This window comes from Macaca fascicularis, chromosome 17 (genome assembly GCF_037993035.2).
Source record: "Macaca fascicularis isolate 582-1 chromosome 17, T2T-MFA8v1.1".
In the NCBI taxonomy this organism is placed as follows: Eukaryota; Metazoa; Chordata; class Mammalia; order Primates; family Cercopithecidae; genus Macaca; species Macaca fascicularis.
Window position 1 is genome coordinate 103222048 of NC_088391.1, and position 18115 is coordinate 103240162.

General features: G+C 49.6%; 1 protein-coding gene across 14 annotated transcripts in view; it reads left to right on the top strand.

Moving 5' to 3' along the window:
* The window catches only part of ATP11A (ATPase phospholipid transporting 11A), a 187573-nt gene that overhangs the window by 113344 nt on the left and 56114 nt on the right, over positions 1–18115 (top strand). For all 14 annotated transcript variants that reach the window (XR_012426599.1, XR_012426601.1, XR_012426600.1 and 11 more), the window contains exons 5-9: positions 3870–3977; positions 10008–10136; positions 13022–13125; positions 13952–14002; positions 17446–17510. Coding sequence is in view for 11 of the 14 variants with exons in the window: in XM_065533014.2 (XP_065389086.1) it covers positions 3870–3977; positions 10008–10136; positions 13022–13125; positions 13952–14002; positions 17446–17510 (457 nt within the window). In the remaining 3 variants the exon portion in view is untranslated. The remainder of the gene's footprint in view (positions 1–3869; positions 3978–10007; positions 10137–13021; positions 13126–13951; positions 14003–17445; positions 17511–18115) is intronic.

Here is an 18115-nt window from a genome sequence, read left to right on the forward strand (position 1 = left end):
GTGACTAACATGGAGAAGAATACATCTCAGTTTTACTCTCCGTGTATCCATTTTATCACCCGCAGATTCCCCGTACACATGTTCAGTCACTCCCCATTTTCTCCTCCCTGTCCCTGGCAGAGACTCACGTTTCTGTCACCGTAGAGTTGCGCATTCTAAACATTTCATGCTCACGGCTCATGTGCGGTGTTTTGTGACTCACTTTTTCACTTAGCACGATGTTTTCGAGGTTTCTCCGCATCTGAGCAGGCGTCAGCGCTTCGTTCCATCTGATGAATGAGTCACGGTCCGCCGCGCACACCCCGCAGTGTGTGTATGGCTTCCTCTGAATCATGCTGCTGAGCACATTTGTGTTTCACACCCACCAGATCGGCTTTCAGATGTGCAAGTCTGGAGAGGGCGTGGCGAGGCAGGCACCACGGGCACCCGGCAGGAGTGTGGCGGAGCCACCAAGCACAGCAGGTGGCAACATCTGACACAGGCAGAGATGTGGACACACAGGGGCCGGTGCAGATGATAAGCATGCAGCTGTGTAGTCAGTACATGGGGCCTGTGTGTCTTCACTAGGCCAGAGCCGGCCGTGCCTACCAGGGTACGTGGACTGGGATGTTCATGGTGGCTGTCATTGGTTAGCAAAGGACTCGGGAAGCCCAGGGTCTCCCATAAGGAAATGGGCGGCTCCTCTGCGAGGCGGGGCAGGACACAGCACAGTAGCCAAGATGAACTGCGCTGCCTGGAAAACAACGTGAGGGAAACTCACGTTTCCCAAGGACTCACTGCCCGCGACTCAGGCAGTTTAGCCCCTACCTGGGATAAGGCCTCACTCCGTGTCGGTGGCTCTTGCAAACTTCGACTTTAAGCAAGAGGACAGGTTTTCTCATCGACTTCACAAGGAAATGGTGCTGAAGGAAACGATGTTACTCGGGGACCTGCTGTGTGTCCTTGGGCCTAAAGTCGCAGTTTCCAGGAACCCATCTTGGAGATCATGTGAGGGCGTCCCATGCTGTCTGTGACACATCTGTGTGGCAGGAGCAGAGGCTGCAGACGGGAAGGAGACCGCTGAGCCCCTCGAGGGGAGCAGAGAAGGGGCTGAGGCTCTGCGGCTATGTCCTTTCCAGCCCGGCCCGGGAGGCAGGCCCAGCGCTGTTCTTCAGCGTCCTCTGCTCTGCATTTGTTAAAGATTCCATCCCTCCGGGGACCCCACTGAGCGGGAAACTCCTGAGGACTCCAGGAGCGTCCTGGAGGAGAGGAGAGGAGAGGAGAGGAGAGCGCGGAGTAGGGAGGGTGGCTCTGAAGACGCATCTGGGCCAGAGAGGCAGCAGCCGGGGAGCCTGAGCCCCCATGGATGCAGAGGCCGCTTGTCTACACTGTGCAGACCATGGCCCCAGACAACATGCGGTGTCCTCGGCCCGGCTGCGTCCCCTCCCTGGCTGTGTCCCCTCCCTGGCCGTGTCCCCTCTCATCAGCCTGGCTGTGTCCCTTCCCTACTGTGTCCCCTCCCATCCCAGGGCAGTGGGCGGGTGTTGTTGCGGGTGTTAAGAGGGGTCAGGGCAAGGTGGTGAATGAACAGAGCTGCAGGTCTGGGCCCCATCACCAGCACCCCTGCCCCTGGCCGGAGGGGTCTCTTCCTCTCCCGCGCGTCTTGCTACCCAGCCTTCACTCTGGGGACGGCCTCGCTTCCCCCACTGCTGGTCTGGACCTGTGTGCGCCAGAGTGTCCCCGCCCCCTCGGCCTTCCCCCACTACTGACCTCCTCGTCCCTCTTCCTCGGGAACGGCAGCTCTGTCCGCAGCCGCGACTTTCCCAAACGGCCTCCCCACACGCTGGCTCCAGCAGGGACGTTTGTGCTGGGGTCCCCATGCTCCCGGCCCCTCCTCGCTTGCCTTGGAAAGCCCCCTGCACTCACAGAGGCCTCCCTGATTTTCTCTTGGGTTCCCACCTCTCTTTTCACACCATCTCCCCGGTGTCTCACCTGGGCACTGACGGGCATCTCACTGCACCTGGCTCTGCCACTGCCATCGCCCAGGTCCTGCTAGAGCAGCCTTTCCCTGTGGCACCCAGCCTCCCCTGCTGTGTGCAGGGCCCCTCCAATCAGCCGGTCACATGCTTGGGCCTTCACATGTCCCTCCGGTTCCAGCCAGGCTGACCAGTGGGCAGTGCCCGCACCTGGGGGCTCCCTCACTGCTGGGCTTTCCTGGGCAACCTCCTCTTTGGCGTCTTTCCACAGCCTGGGCACTGGGCTTCTCGGGGGTGCTGGGTGTCTCTCACCTGCACTGAACTTGCAGTTACTTCTGTTTCTTCCCCACCGATCCTGAGAGCAGCAGCGCTGGGGACAAGGTCTTTTGTCTGTGGGACTCTGGTGCCTGGCACTTACTGAGCATGCAGTTGGTGCTAAATAAGTGTGTTTAATGAACCCAGGAATCATCTACCCACTGCCACCTTCCAGGAAGACTGTTCTTCAGTTTCCCCAGAAAGAGTATTTCAGCGATTTGGGAGGAATCTCTGAAAAGCAATCAGATGCCACAGTGTCACAGTAGTGGTCACGGCTGGAGAAAGCTCCGCGTGTTTGGACATCCATGCGTCCCAGGCTTCTTAATTCTCCAGAAGCTGGAGGTTTTGGGTTCCTTGTTAATGTTCCCTTTGGAAAAGACTCCGGTCACAGGGCCACTGATGCCGCCACGTGGCCCAGAGGGAGGAGGCCCCCAGTGAGCCTCCTGCCCCACAGGCTCTCTCAACATACATGCAGCGGGCCCATGGCGTAGGCTTCCTGCTGCCATCCTGCATGGTTGTGTGTCTCAGCGTACGTGCAGCGAGCCTGTGGCACAGGCTTCCTGCTGCCATCCTGCCTGGTTGTGTGTTGTGTGTGGCAGAGCTGTGTTCCCAGTCTTGGTGCTCATTAGATGCGGTGGACGCCTGTAGGCCCCTGGTGTGCAGTCTCTCACATGCTGGGGGTGTTACTGAGGACGGCATTCCCCATCCTTATCTAAGGCACCTGCACCCGGCAACGCCAGACACAAAGGCATGTTCGTCATCCCCGGAATTGTCTGCGTGCTGCATCTGCTATTGTTGCTGTTTTCAAGATACCACCTGACTGTCCAAGCAGAGGGTGTGCCTTGGTGGTTGGAATTGGAGTGCGGGTGTCTGTGCCTGTCAAAGGCATGCAGGTCTGGCAGTGCGGCTGGGGTCGGGGTTAGCTCGGGCTGCTTTTCCAGCAGGATGCTTGCGCGTGCACAGGAGTCACGATGCGATGTTTCCCATGTGGGTTACCCAGACGCAGAAACGCATGGAGAACCGTAAGGCTGCTGCAGGTGTCGCAGAGTGAGCCGGTGGTTCACCGAGAGTCTGGGCTGCCAGATCTCATAACAGCCAGTTTTTAATGAAAGAGAAGAATGGCCATTGGGGGCTTTTCCAAGCAGAAGATTGACACTCAGCGGGTGGAAATGTGCCTGGCCCCACTGGAGTCTTGAGGGCTTTTCGGTGTGGATGTGAAGAAACTGGAAGGCTTGCTCGTCATTTCATTCAGACACTTCTTTTTTAGGAATTTATCCTAAGGCCATGTCATGAATAGGCACAAAAAGTACAGTTATATAGTACTTACACAGATTTTGATGAGCATCGTTATCCAACGTCTTTGCAGTTCTACAACTGCAGACATTTAAAGCAGCTCGCATTGCCAAGGGAATATGCCAATGCTCTGTTGAGGATACAAAGAATAGTGTGTGTAATGTGTCCTGATTTTGAAAAAACACACCCCCACAGGCTTGGATTATGCTTAGACATAATTAAACGCAAGCCTTCTGTCTCTCCTCCCTTTCTCCTCCTTCCCTCTGTCTCCGCTTCCTCTCTCCCTTCTTTGCTTCCTTTTTTTAGGGTTATGAAGACTGGCTTCGACATAAAGCGGACAATGCCATGAACCAGTGTCCTGTTCATTTCATTCAGCACGGCAAGCTCGTTCGGAAACAAAGTCGAAAGTTGCGAGTAAGTGACACCCGACACATTTACCCTGGTGAAGTCCAGTAACAGTTTAAAAAATAAGTTTTACCCAGGTGCGGTGGCTCGCGCCTCCAGTCCCAGCCACTCAGGAGGCTGAGGAGGGAGGATCGCTGAGCCTGGGAGTCGGAGGCCACTCAGCAGGCTTCACCGTGCCTGTGAATAGCCACTGCTCTCCAGCCTGGGCAACCAAGAAAGACCCTGTCTCTCAAAACATTTTCAAAATACAAATCATTTTTTTTAAGTTTTTATTTTCTTTGGCAAAACAGACAAAAAAAAAATGGCAAAAAAATAATGTGTTTTATTGGGTACAGGCCCAAGCTCCCTACTACGTTTTTTTTTTTACTTTTAATTTTTGTTTGTTTATGTCTTTTTAGAGCAGTTTTAGGTTCACAGCAGAATTGAGTGGGTGTACCCACTGCCCCTCCTCCCAACACACACAGACACACACACGCACACCACAGCATCCCCTCCGTCAGCATCCCACACCAGGATTGGTGGAATTTAAAACCATTATCACTGCCCCATCCCCACACACAGACTCCCTCCACCAGCATCCCACACCAAGATTGGTGGAATTTAAAATCATTATGGGAACACACGAACCAATCAAGGCAAGAAAAGGTCGGAAACACTGTTTCTAAAATTTGTTTTAGAGTAAAGTATAATAAAATCATATAAATATAAACTCGACTAGGTGGAAATTTATGAAAATTGGAGCAGAATACCTCATCGAAGATTGCATTTTTTAAAAATGTATTTATTTACTTTTTTAGAGACAGAGTTTTGCTCTGTCACCCAGGCTGGAGTGCAGTGGCACAACCTCAGCTCACTGCAACCTCTGCCCCGGGTTCAAGCGATTCTTCTGTCTCAGCCTCCCCAGTAGCTGGGGTTACAGGTGCCTGCTACCACGCCCAGCTAATTTTTGCATTTTTAGTAGAGACGGGGTCTTAACAAAATGTTGGCCAGGCTGTTCTTGATCTCCTGACCTCGTGATCCTTCTGCCTTGGCCTCCCAAAGTGCTGGGATTACAGGCATAAGCCACCGCACCCGGCCAAAAAATTTATTTTTTGTTGATATATAATAGTTGTACATAGTTGGGGGTCCATGTGATATTTTGATGCCTGCACACCAGTGTTTAATGATGAAGTTGGGGTAACTGGGATGTCCGTCACTTCAAACATTGATTATTTCTTTGTGTTGGGAATATTACAGTTCTTCTCGAAGGCTGCATTTTAAATCCGTTTCAAATGAATTATTCATGTAACTAATATCTCAATATATTTAAAAATATGTGTTTAAATTATTTAAATGAGATATTTTCAAACTTGTACTAGTCATTTGGAATCACCTGTATAGGTAGAAACCATGAGTGTGTTTTTCACGTTTGTGTCGAGGTAGCGGTCAGCAGCCTGCTCCAGTCCCCCATCTGAGGTGGATCTAGGTGCCAGGCCCACGCCGGCCCCTTCCTGCCCCCGCTGGTCCTCGTGCACCCTGCCTGGCTCTTGCAAACTCCCATGCCTCCCTCCCTCCTGCAACCCCACTGCTTCCCCTGGCTGTTTTCCCTGCCGAGCCTTAGGAGGTTTGGTGAGGGAGACAGGGAGCACCCCACTGGGTCCCGTGCATGTGGAGAGCCAGGTGCGTTCCAGAAGCCTGGAGGAAGGAGGACCTCCAAGCAGCGCGGCCAGCCTGGGCTCAGTGAGCCTCTCCGGACAAGGCCGCAGCCCCTCCCTGTCCAGTGGGATGGGACCCCGGAGGCGTTCAGAGGCCCTTCAGAGGAGCTGGCATCCACCACTAGCCCCCTGCCTCACCTTGCTCTCACTGTTCTGTGTATCACACGCATCACCAAATGTACTTGTAAGCGTTTAAACATTTTCACTTATAAATGTGCTATCCCGGTGTTTAAATGCTTCTGAGACAGCTTTTTCCATCAGTGAGTTCAGGTGAGTGAGGTTTCCCTAGGGGTCAGGGGTTCAGAGAGCAGATGGCCCCAGCCTGGGGAACAGCCACAAGCTCCATGCCTGTGTCAGCAGGCGTCCGGTTCCAGGCCTTCAACGCCATTTCCTTTCACGATTCTATTTCCCTTGCAAAGCCTTTCATACTTGTAGCTAAACATCTTTCTTAAAAAATAGACCTAAACAGTGTCTGCCCGCAGAAAATTGAATTTTTAATGTATCAGTCTCCTGTGGGAAATGCCTTCTCTGTATCCTGTGTGTTGTAACTGAGAGGATGCTAAACAGGCTACTCAGGACAAGAAAGAAAAGATCAGGCTTTTCCTGCAACGGCAGACATCTGGCTTCCATCGGTCATAATGGCTCAGGCCTTTGAGGGTACTAGAGTGTCCTAGAAAAGCATTCCTTTAATTAATTTTTCTTTTTTAATTAAACTTTTTATTTCAAGGTAATTACAGAGTCACATGCGGTTGTAATAAAACAGAGGCATCCTGTGTTCCCTTTGCCCTGATGTGTTGCCCAGCTCGAAAATTTTGTCATTTCAAGGATGTGATATAAAGAGAATCCTGCAGCCTGTGACCTTCTGGGGTTGTCTGTTTTCAGGCAGTCTAATTCCCTTGGGATTACAAAGTCTGTGCAGGGGCTGTTCCTTCCCTTGTGTTGCTAAGGAGCGTTCCGTGATGTGGGCATACCGCAGTTTCACCATTCACAAGCTGAAGGGCTTTTCGACCTGTCTAGTTTAGGGCCGTTATCAAGAAAGCTGCTATGAATATTTTGTGCAGGTTTTCTTGTGAATTTAGTTTTCATTTCTTTGGCATAAAAGCTCAAGAGTTCAGTTGCTGGGTCATCTAGCATATCTACGTTTGGTTTTGAAAGGAACTGCCAAACCGTTTTCCAGCATGGCTATCCCATTTCATTCCCACCCACAACATTGCCAGCATCTTCCCCAGCCCTGGGTGTTACTGCTGTTCCTGATGTCTCGGTGCAGCTTAAACGTGTCCCCGATGGCTCTGTGGGACATCTTTTCGCACTTGTTTGACATCTGTGTATCCTCGTCAGTAAAAACAACTCTTCATGTCCTGGCCGGGCGCGGTGGCTCACGCCTGTAATCCCAGCGCTTTGGGAGGCTGAGGCGGGCAGATGACGAGGTCAGGAGAGTGAGACCATCCTGGCTAACACGGTGAAACCCTATCTCTACTAAAAATACAAAAAATTAGCCAGGTGTGGTGGCGGGCACCTGTAGTCCCAGCTACTCGGGAGGCTGAGGCAGGAGAATGGCGTGAACCCGGGAGGCGGAGCTTGCTGTGAGCCGAGATCAAGCCACTGCACTCCAGCCTGGGCCACAGAGTGAGACTCCATCTCAAAAAAATAAAATAAAATAAAACAAAACAAAAATAAGTAACTCTTCATGTCTTTTACCCATTTTTCTAGCTGGATTCTTTGAGTTTTTTACTGTTACATGTTGAGAGGTCATATAGTCTAGATAGTAGTACTTTGTCAGGTATATGATTTTGAACACTCAGCAGGATATTTCACAAAGCCAACATTTTTAATTTTGTTCAAGTCCAATTTCTTGATTTTTTTTTTTTTTTAATTATTATTTCTTTTGAGACAGTCTTGCTCTTGTTGCCCAGGCTGGAATGCAATGATGTAATCTCGGCCTGCTGCCACCTCCACCTCCCAGGTTCAAGCTCTTCTCCTGCCTCAGCCTCCCAAGTAACTGGGATTACAGGTGTATACCACCATGCTTGTCTAATTTTTTAGTGTTAGTAGAGATGGCGTTTCATCATTTTGCCCAGGCTGGTCTCGAACTCCTGGCCTCAAGTGATCTGCCTGCCTCGGCCTCCCAAAGTGCTCACAGGAGTGAGCCACTGCGCCCAGCCGAGTTTTTTTTTTTTTTTTTTCTTTTGCAGACTTTACATTCAGTGCCTGAATGAAGCATTCTTTGCCTGATCCTAAGACCCAAAGACTTTTTCCCATGTTTCTAAGTGTTATAGTTTCATGTTTTACGTTTTAGTGCATGATCCATTTTGAGATGATTTTTGTATAAGGTATGAGGTTTCAGTCAGGTTTGTTTCTGTCCTTATTTAGCCTGTGGCTGTCCGATCGCCCCTGCACCAGGGGTTGGCCGGTTGTCCCTCCTCCACGGAGTGGCCCTTGCCTTCTGTCATGATCAGTTAAACACATTTGCGTGGGTCTGTTTCTGGTTCCCTGGTCTGTCCCATTGGTCTCCGTCCCCATGCCCCACCAATCCCACACCGTGGGTCACTGTAGCTATCTCAGAAGCCCCGTATTAGGGATACGGATTCATTCCTCTTCAGTCTTCTTTTTCAAGGTTGTTTTAGCTAATCTAGAGCCTGTGCCTTCCCATGTAAATTTTACAATTAGTTCATTTATGTCTATAAACATCCTTACTGGGATTTCCATAGGGATTTTACTAAACCCATAGGTCCATTTGGGAAGAGTAACCTCTGCTTTTAAAGTCTCACAAATTTGCAGTGTGCTGTGACCATCACGTAGTGGTACAGAGAACTCTGTTTGCAGTGTAGACAGAAGCATGGTGATGCCTCGATTCTGGCATGCCTCCCGAGTGGCAGCGAGACTGGCTGGAGCCCTGCAGCCACTCACTCGAGGGTTCTGATGATCGTTCACCCTCCAGACACACAGCCGAGATCCGCGATGCCTTCCTCACCCTCCAGACACACAGCCCAGACCACTGCGATGCCCTCCTCACCCTCCAGACACACAGCCCAGGCCACTGCGATGCCCTCCTCACCCTCCAGACACACAGCCCAGGCCACTGCGATGCCTTCCTCGCCCTCCAGACATACAGCCCAGGCCACTGCGATGCCCTCCTCGCCCTCCAGACACACAGCCCAGGCCACTGCAATGCCTTCCTCGCCCTCCAGACACACAGCCCAGGCCACTGCGATGCCTTCCTCGCCCTCCAGACACACAGCCCAGGCCACTGCGATGCCTTCCTCGCCCTCCAGACACACAGCCCAGGCCACTGCGATGCCCTCCAGACCCTCCAGACACACAGCCCAGGCCACCGCGATGCCCTCCTCACCCTCCAGACACACAGCCCAGGCCACCGCGATGCCCTCCTCACCCTCCAGACACACAGCCCAGGCCACCGCGATGCCCTCCTCACCCTCCAGACACACAGCCCAGGCCACTGCGATGCCTTCCTCGCCCTCCAGACACACAGCCCAGGCCACTGCGATGCCTTCCTCGCCCTCCAGACACAGCCCAAACCACCGCAATGCCCTCCTCACCCTCCAGACACACAGCCCAGGCCACCGCGATGCCCTCCTCACCCTCCAGACACACAGCCCAGGCCACTGCGATGCCCTCCTCGCCCTCCAGACACAGCCCAGGCCACTGCGATGCCCTCCTCAGCCTCCAGACACACAGCCCAGGCCACTGCGATGCCTTCCTCGCCCTCCAGACACACAGCCCAGGCCACTGCGATGCCTTCCTCCCTGATGAAGTAAAATGGATACAGATACAAACTAGACCATAACCTTTCATTAAAAACCCACATGATGAACTTTCTGTGATTGATTTTTACGTTAGTTTTTGAAACGTTGTTGCCACTTTTGCTTTATTTGTCCTCATGCTTTGGTGATCTGGGCAGCGCCTTGGTTCTGTTGATGGGGAAACTCTCAGAACTCAAGTACCTGGTTCATAAAACGCCTAGATTTAGATCAGAGCTTATCCCAGGAGTACTTCCCACTTGGCCGCGCTCATGGAACACTCCAACTCGTCTTCGTTGGTCTGAATCAAAGATAACCTTGTTACAGGTGTTTGTGTTTTTGCTGCGCAATATTCGATCGTGCTGTACTTTGCCACTTCTTTGATCTGCAGTTAGAACATTGAAACCTGACCTGGTCTTTCCTTGGTCCCAGCAGAATGTCTGGCAAGAGTCTTTTCCAGGAACCACGTCCACATCCCCTCATCTACCTGTGACTAGATGAGCAGCTTGAGGGAAGCAGTCCCACACGACGGGCCGGCTTTCACGGAGGAGCTTTTCATTGACCGTCCTTTCTGCTTTGTCCTGTAGGTTGGGGACATTGTCATGGTCAAGGAAGATGAGACCTTTCCCTGTGACTTGATCTTCCTTTCCAGCAACCGGGGAGACGGGACGTGCCACGTCACCACCGCCAGCTTGGACGGAGAATCCAGCCATAAAGTAAGGGGCCTTTCCGTTAGACTCCAGGGCAGGATCTTCCTGTCGTGCTTCAGACTATGCCTGTGTGGCCACAGAAACTAACATCCTGTTTGAAAAGTCAGCGTTTTCAGTGTGTACAATGAAAACCTAGGGAGTTATACCAGCCAAGTTTTTCCTCACTTTTCCTTCCTCCTGTTTTCCACTTTCTTCTTTTTCCTTTTTCAAAATAAATTGTATTGTGTGTATTTGAGGCATATATTATGATGTTATAAGATACATATTTTTATAGAGAAATTGTTATTCGAGTTCAACAAATTAACACATCCACATCTCACATGGTTTCCCATTCTCTTCCCTGGCACCCGTGCAGGAGCAGCCATAACCTACTCGATGCGGCAAAACTCTGAGCCCAACATGCTCGTGTCCACTCAGTGCAGCAGAAACCCAGAGCCCAACACACTCTTGTCAGCTCTAGTCCTCATGTTGTACGTTGGGTCTTTGGATGGTTCATCCTAAATATTGCTACCTTGTGTTCTTTGACTTACACCTCCCCATTTCTTTCCCACTTTTTCTTTCCACTCTCAATGTCTGTAACAACCAATCACCTCAGGTTAACAGAAATAACTTCAGTGTTAGCCTGTGTCAGTTAGCTAATGTGTCAAATTCAGGATTTAATGAATAGATTGTTGGAATTTTAAGAATTTTCTTTCTACTAGTTAAAATTAATGTGAAAACTGGCCTAGAATTATGTGAAAAGTCACACGCAATTCTAGATTTTGCCTGTTACTTCACTGAGTGTCATTTTTGTGAATGTAATCAGGATTTTAATCAGGATTTTCTGAAATTACTACATAAGTAATTTCCTGCACTCAGTATAAAATTCTGCACAGGCAGTTGATGCTGCAAGAATTTTAATTGTCAATCATAAAAGAAAAGATACAGCACCATTAATTTTAAGATTCTTATTATTTAAAAAATCTGGAAGTTTCTAAGGAGTTTATGAAAGTGAGCATAGCTCAGTGGATTCAACTAAGTCATGAACTCACAAAAGTGCAACTCTAAAATGGTATTTAGGTAATACCTGTGGGTATAAGCCATTTCTACTATGAGATAGAAACATTTTCTGTACAAAATCACTGAAGGATATGCTAGTCTTTCATAGATAATTCATGATATGTATCAGGAACTGAAAATCCTGTGGACTTTTTTCAGTTAAATTTGCTTTCACATTTTCTGTGTAGCATATCCCAGAGAATGAACACACTAACATAATAGATTGTCAGCAGCTTCTAGGGGGTTGGAATCCCTGGATGATTCAGGAATTCATTGTAAGCGGCTGCTGGTCCCTCTGGAACCTGGGAGGAGGTTAAGGTTCCGTCTACCCAGAGACCATGTGAGCCCTTCACACTCTGCAGCCAGTGGCTGTCTTTGCACCCCTTTCCTGCAGACTGTGGCTGGTCAGGCTCAGACGAGTCCCAGCCATTCTAGGGAACAAATGCTGTGGGCCTCCAGATGTACCATGTTTGTCCAGATGAAATGTTGTAGCAGTTGTGGAAGATGTTAAAATAGCTAGTGCACTTTGACCTTTTGTGGCTTTGCAGTTTGCATAATAGTTTTGTGTTCTCTAATGTCATTTTTGTGCATTTTGTTTAGCTGGAGGGACTGGAATTATTTGAACCCTTTCCTTAAAAGCAGAGTAGGGGCGTGGGAAGGGTCCAGCGACTTCTGCTGGGATCCCGTGGGGCTCACGTGGCTGCACAGGCTTGTTCACTTATCTGGATTCTTCGCATCTGTGAAATGGGGACAGCCCTGTCTCCCAGGGGCTCTTGTGAGGATATAGTTAGAGAATTCCCACTGAATTTAGAAAGTAAGCGCCCCCTGATTTGTGCCCTTGGTGATGGAGCAGCGATCATTTACCCCCGACCCCCATTTGTGCGCTTGGTGACGTAGCGGTGACCGTTTGTGTGCTTGGTGATGCAGCGGTGACTGTGTCCCCGTGATTTGTGCATTTGGTGATGGTGCAGTGATTGTTTCTCTCGTTTGTTCTAACTCCTGTGTTTTATTTGTCCAGTACTCTTCCACTAGAAAGAAACACAGGAAGGGATTCAGAGATGCTGTTGCCTCTTCCCAGATCCCTGGGCACAAGTTTCTCCTCTCTCTTCCCAGGGCAGGGCCAGTGCAGCCCTCATGCCCACCTCAGGTCCGCCCTCAGCCCCCTGCTCGTGCTCACAGATGCTACTGAGGTCACCAGGCCTCAAAATGTGCTCTGGGAGCAGCAGCATCAGCATCACTGGGCACCGTCTTAGAAGTGCAGTTCTCAGGCCCTCCCTAGCCCCGCTGCATCAGAAACTCTGGGGCTGAACCCAGGAATCAGGGGCTTCAGAAGCTCTGGGTAAAACTGACGCACACGCAGGCTTGAGGAGTCTCCTGGCCCAGGCCACGCGAACAGTTAAGTAGAAGGTGTTTGCCACCCAACAGCGACGGGCACGGGCAGGTTGTTGCGGGGTAGTGAAAATGAAGTGAAGTGATCCCGTGACCACTCCCCGTAAACAGCAGGGCATTCTGTAAAAGCAAAGGGATATTTCAGGTCTTGGATTTGTTTCCTAATTAATAGCTACTGGCTACTGCTTTGACAGATAAATCAGTGTCCACACTTGAAGAATTTGAGCATTGCTCCTGTCCTGTTAGTTTTAAGTTGAGGACACTGGGTAAGAATGGAAGGATTAGAATTTTCTGGCACCTAATAGATGCGGGAATAACAGTAGTACCTTATCTTCCTGTAACTATCGAACGTGTACAAACTCATAGGGTCAGCCAGGCTTTGTAATCACTTGGTTGGAGGCAGCAGTGTCTGGGTTTGTGTTGACCGTTTTGGCGGTGAGCTCACACGTCTTGTGCATTTGTAGACGCATTATGCGGTCCAGGACACCAAGGGCTTCCATACGGAGGAGGATATCGGCGGACTTCATGCCACCATCGAGTGTGAGCAGCCCCAGCCCGACCTCTACAAGTAAGAAGGGGCTTTGGGTTCTTTAGAAACGGATTTTATGCCCTCAATGTTGCTCTTGCTTTTCACCCCAGGTAGTCCAGCTATCTGGTGGTTTGGAGAGAATGTAAATCACTGCTTAAAGATTAAGACTGAGTCAAAAATACATCGCTTATTTGGCCGGGCGCGGTGGCTCAAGCCTGTAATCCCAGCACTTTGGGAGGCCGAGACGGGTGGATCACGAGGTCAGGAGATCGAGACCATCCTGGCTAACACGGTGAAACCCCGTCTCTACTAAAAAATGCAAAAAAAATTAGCCGGGCGAGGTGGCGGGCGCCTGTAGTCCCAGCTACTCGGGAGGCTGAGGCAGGAGAATGGCGTAAACCCGGGAGGCAGAGCTTGCAGTGAGCTGAGATCCGGCCACTGCACTCCAGCCTGGGCGACAGAGCGAGACTCCGTCTCAAAAAAAAAAAAAAAAAAAAAAATACATCGCTTATTTAATCTCATAGACTTGTACCACTCAGATTTGTAGCTTTTTATACAAATGTTTGAAGTGACTTAATGGAACTATACTTGTGGGGAAAAAAAAGAATAAGTTTTCTTTATTTTGTGAAAGACGTTTGTCAAATGTGGGTTAAGGAAAATCACTGAAGCCATGGGCTGATCCCAACAGAAAGGATGACAAGGGAAGGGGCTGGAGCGGAGCTGGTTTAGCTGCACGTGGAGCAGGCCGGGTGAAGACGCGCCGCTCACAGCGGCCTCTGGAGACAGGAAGGCGGGCAGGCCAGGCGCGCGCTTCCAGGGGGCTGCTGGGCGCATCTAGTCAGTAACGTGGCTTTTCTGTCACCAGGTTTGTGGGCCGCATCAACGTTTACAGTGACCTGAACGACCCCGTGGTGAGGTGAGTGCCTCTGCAGATGCCTTGGCCATGGTCATCTCCCTTGGTGCATTAGAAATGCATTCTTTGACAGACGAGGGTTTCTACGGCAGCTGCTCTAGTGGATTTGGAAGGTGGAGCTCCACTTTCCCACAGGGCCAGGCTCCACTCTTGTCTCTGGTTTGTCTCAGGCACACATCTGTGAATGTTGACACCTTAGTGATGCTCATGAAACAAGGGTTTGCCCAAGACTCTGCCCAGAGGGTCGTCTCACAGGCCGGGAGGCGTCAGGGTACCATGGAACAGTTTCATAGTGAAGGGCAGAGTACAGCTTCCCTGTGAGAAATGCCGTCTCATGATTCGGGTACTGATTTGTCTTCAGATGTGAGGTTGAAAGACTTCTAATTTGGAGGCCATTTTTGGGAGTCTGTTCATCCACTTGCCATCATTACTGGGGTGCATTACTGGCTCAAGGCCTATCTGAGGCTCACACCTACCTGAGAAGGTGGAATCGGTAGCCGGGACAAGGCGGGGGCAGCTCACAGTCGGCGGCTCTGCCTTCCCGTTCACCAGCGTGGACTCAGGGGCAGTCACACCACATACCCATGAGGAAACAGCGACCCTCAGACACCTCATCTATGGCCCCGAGGCAGCCTCAGCTGAGAGCCAGCCTGTGCTGAGCCCAGCTCCGGGCAGCGCCCAGCTCCCAGGCCTGGGGATATTTTCTCTGACATTATTTCAAGATCTAGCATTTGTTGCTGATGAGATATTTGAATGTCATAGTTGAGGGAATTGACTTTCACTAGGTTTTAAAGTCGCATCTTCTTCATAAACTCCACTTGTTAGGGAAATGATTTTTCTTCCATTGTAAGCACTCTCCGAGTTGTTGATGTGTCCATAGGTACAGCATTGAGTGTTAAACAACACATCTCCCAAACACAGAAACACACTCACTGGGAAACTATTACAAAGTGAATAGTTCCTGAAATGCACATCCCTGGGGCTTAGCTCCTTGTAAGTCTCCTGGAGTTACTGTTTTAAGAAAACCATGTGTGCACTTCTTATTCTTAGCATGTGTTTGTCATCATTACCCATCAGCAGGCTCGGAGGTGCTTTTGAGAATTGATAGTGGCCTTGCCTTGGTTTGCCTAAATATATACTGTTCTAAAGGTAAATTCCTTCTTACTTTGGAGAAATAACTTGTATTTCTGTGTGCCATGAGAATTAATTTGTGTTTGAATGAGTAAACAGACTTGGGTTTATTCATATTCCCTATGAGATGAATCTAAAATAGTAAACATTGCAGGTTTTTTATCTTTATAGTTAGACCAAGTTTATTGCTGAGCAACTTGGGATGATAATTGCTAATGTATTTTGCATTTTGATACTAACTCTAGTTTCACTTTTATTTTATTTTATTTATTTTATTAGAGAGAGAGTCTCGCTCTACTTCAGTCTGTCACCAGTCTGGAGTATAGTGGCACTATCTCAGCTCACTGCAGCCTCCGCCTCCCAGGTTCAAGCAATTATCCTGCCTCAGCTTCCCGAGTAGCTGGGATTACAGCCGTGTGCCACTATGCCCAACTAATTTTTGTAATTTTTAGTAGAGACTGGGTTTTGCCATGTTGGCCAAGCTAGTCTCAAAACTCCTGGCCTCAGGTGATCCACCCACCTTGGCCTGCCAGAGTACTGGGATTACGGCGTGAGCCACCCACCGTACTTGGCCTAGTTTCACTTTTAAATATTTATGCTATTCAATAGACTTTTAATATTTAGATTATTGAAGATGTTTGTAAATTTGTGATGTGGACAGTTAAGAATTACACACCCAAATTCTCAATCCATCCAGAGTGGCATTTCTTCTTCCTTCTGTCCTAACTAGAAGCAAAGTACTTTTCCAAGTAAATTATTTTTAGACTTCCCTGAGTCAGCTTTTTTAAAAAGCTGTTTGTTTTCATAAACACTTGACAGGAATTATTATAAGTGTGTTGCAAACAGAAGCTGACAATCCTTATAACACAACCAGACAACCCATATGCAGCCTGGGAGCTCCATCTTTAGTGACTGCCGGGCGAGGAGGTACGTGGAGCCCTCAGCCGCAGCCTGGGGCAGACACCTCCCTCTGGGCAGCTCCACTCTGCCTGTCTTCAGCCGGACGCAGTTCTGAGGTCTGTCAACCAAATATACTCCATGCATTCTACGTTCATAATGTTCAGTAGGTTCTTAACTTTCCGTGATAGGAGGACAGTAAATACAATGACAAATGGAAAGCAAACTTCAGCAAACACTTTTGACCCTTTACCCTCCGAAGCAATCCTTTGGATGTTGCCAATAGCAAAATTTATAAATTTGAATCTTGCTGCTTATTTCTCCTTTACTACTTAGGAAATGAGAAGAGATTATTTTTCCATCAGCAGGGAACCCTGTTATATCAAGATATAAGCCCCTGGTGACAGAGACCCCACTGCTGCTCGCCGTGGCTTCAGTGCGCAGAGCGGGGCTTGTTCCTCCATGTGTGAGATTTTTACGTTCTTTGGCTGTTGCTTGTTTTCCCCCAAAGTAGCCATGCCTGGACTGTCCCTGATTTATAGGTCCTCCCATTCAGAGGAGCTTTGCAGCGTGGTGACCAGTGTTTCTAATGGCCAGATAAGAGTGTCAGCCTTTGTCTCCAGGAGTAAGACTCCCCGAATCTCACTGAGGCTGTAATAGAAACAATTGAGGCTGGGCATGGGGATGGCCAACTGTAATCTCAGCACTTTGGGAGGCCAAAGCACGCGGATCACCTGAGCCCAGGAGGTCAAGGCTGCAATGAGCTGTGATCGTGCCCCCAGCCTGGGTGACAGAGTGAGACCGTGTCTCAAAAAAAAAAAAAAAAAAAGGAAAAGGAAACAGTTGAAGGTTGAGTGACTTTTATTTTATTTCACATCCACCCCTCTTTAGCCTTTCCAGAACATTCTGGGACCTTCCAGTGCAGCTGTTCTCAACCTGAGGCTTGTTAGGAGAGGGCTGCTGGGCCCCACCCCAGGGTTTCAGGTTCTGACAGCTTCGGACGATCTTCCTGACTAGTATGATGTTCCTGACTGGCTGCAGGTGCTGCTGACGGCACTGGTGGGGCCACCGCAGGGACCCCTGCTCTAGAGGTCTCTGGGGAGTGTTGCTGAGGCTGTCAGGCGCAGCTCAGTGGGTCTGGGCGGGGCCTGAGGTCCCATGTTCCACAAGCACTGCCAGGAGGCCCTTGCCGCTACTCCTGGAGCCATGTGTTCGTCCCCCCCAAAGATAAGACTGCATGTGTTCACATGCACCTGGATTGACTTAATCATCTGAATATAAGCAAACCGCCGTGTACACCATCTCCTCGGAAAATGAGATCTGCTGAGTAAATGAGCAGGTTTCATGTCTGCATCTTGCCCCCGTCCTGCCCGCTTGCCTTCGTGTCCGCGTGGTTTCTGATCATCGTGTCTTTACAGGCCCTTAGGATCGGAAAACTTGCTGCTGAGAGGAGCTACACTGAAGAACACCGAGAAAATCTTTGGTAAATATTTAATTAATTATTCACCATTGCCTGTAACATTAACGATGCATGAAGCAAAGTTAAAACCCGCCGCGGAACCCTGAGAGCGTTTCTTGGCGCCTTGAGGTGCTGGAGGCTTTCTGGCCGCACAAGTTCTGTCCCACTGAGATTCGGATCAGTGAATAAGTGCGGTCCTGAAGCAGCAGCATCAGAGATTACGGCTTACGGATTAAGGCCTCTAGTTTTGGATTCAGAAACAGAAAGTTGCATCCCTGAAGGAATTTATGAAATTTAGTTGTGCAGGAAATTTCTTTCATGTCTACATTTCTTGGCTAGGATCTCCCATTTCTTGTGGGTTATCGTCTGTTTTAGTCGAGGTAACTTTTGTGTGCCCCACTGTTAGAAAATGCTGTGCAGCTGTCCCTCAGTGTCCTTGGGGGACTGGTTCCAGGACGCCTGCAGATGTCAAAATCCATGGATGCCCAAGGCCCCTATTTGCATGTAGCGTACGCATGTCCACCCCTGTAGTTCACATCATCTTAGATTACTTCTAATACCTGCCACGATGTAAATTCTAGGTACGTAGTTACGCTCTACTGTTTTTATCATCTGTATTTTGTATCATT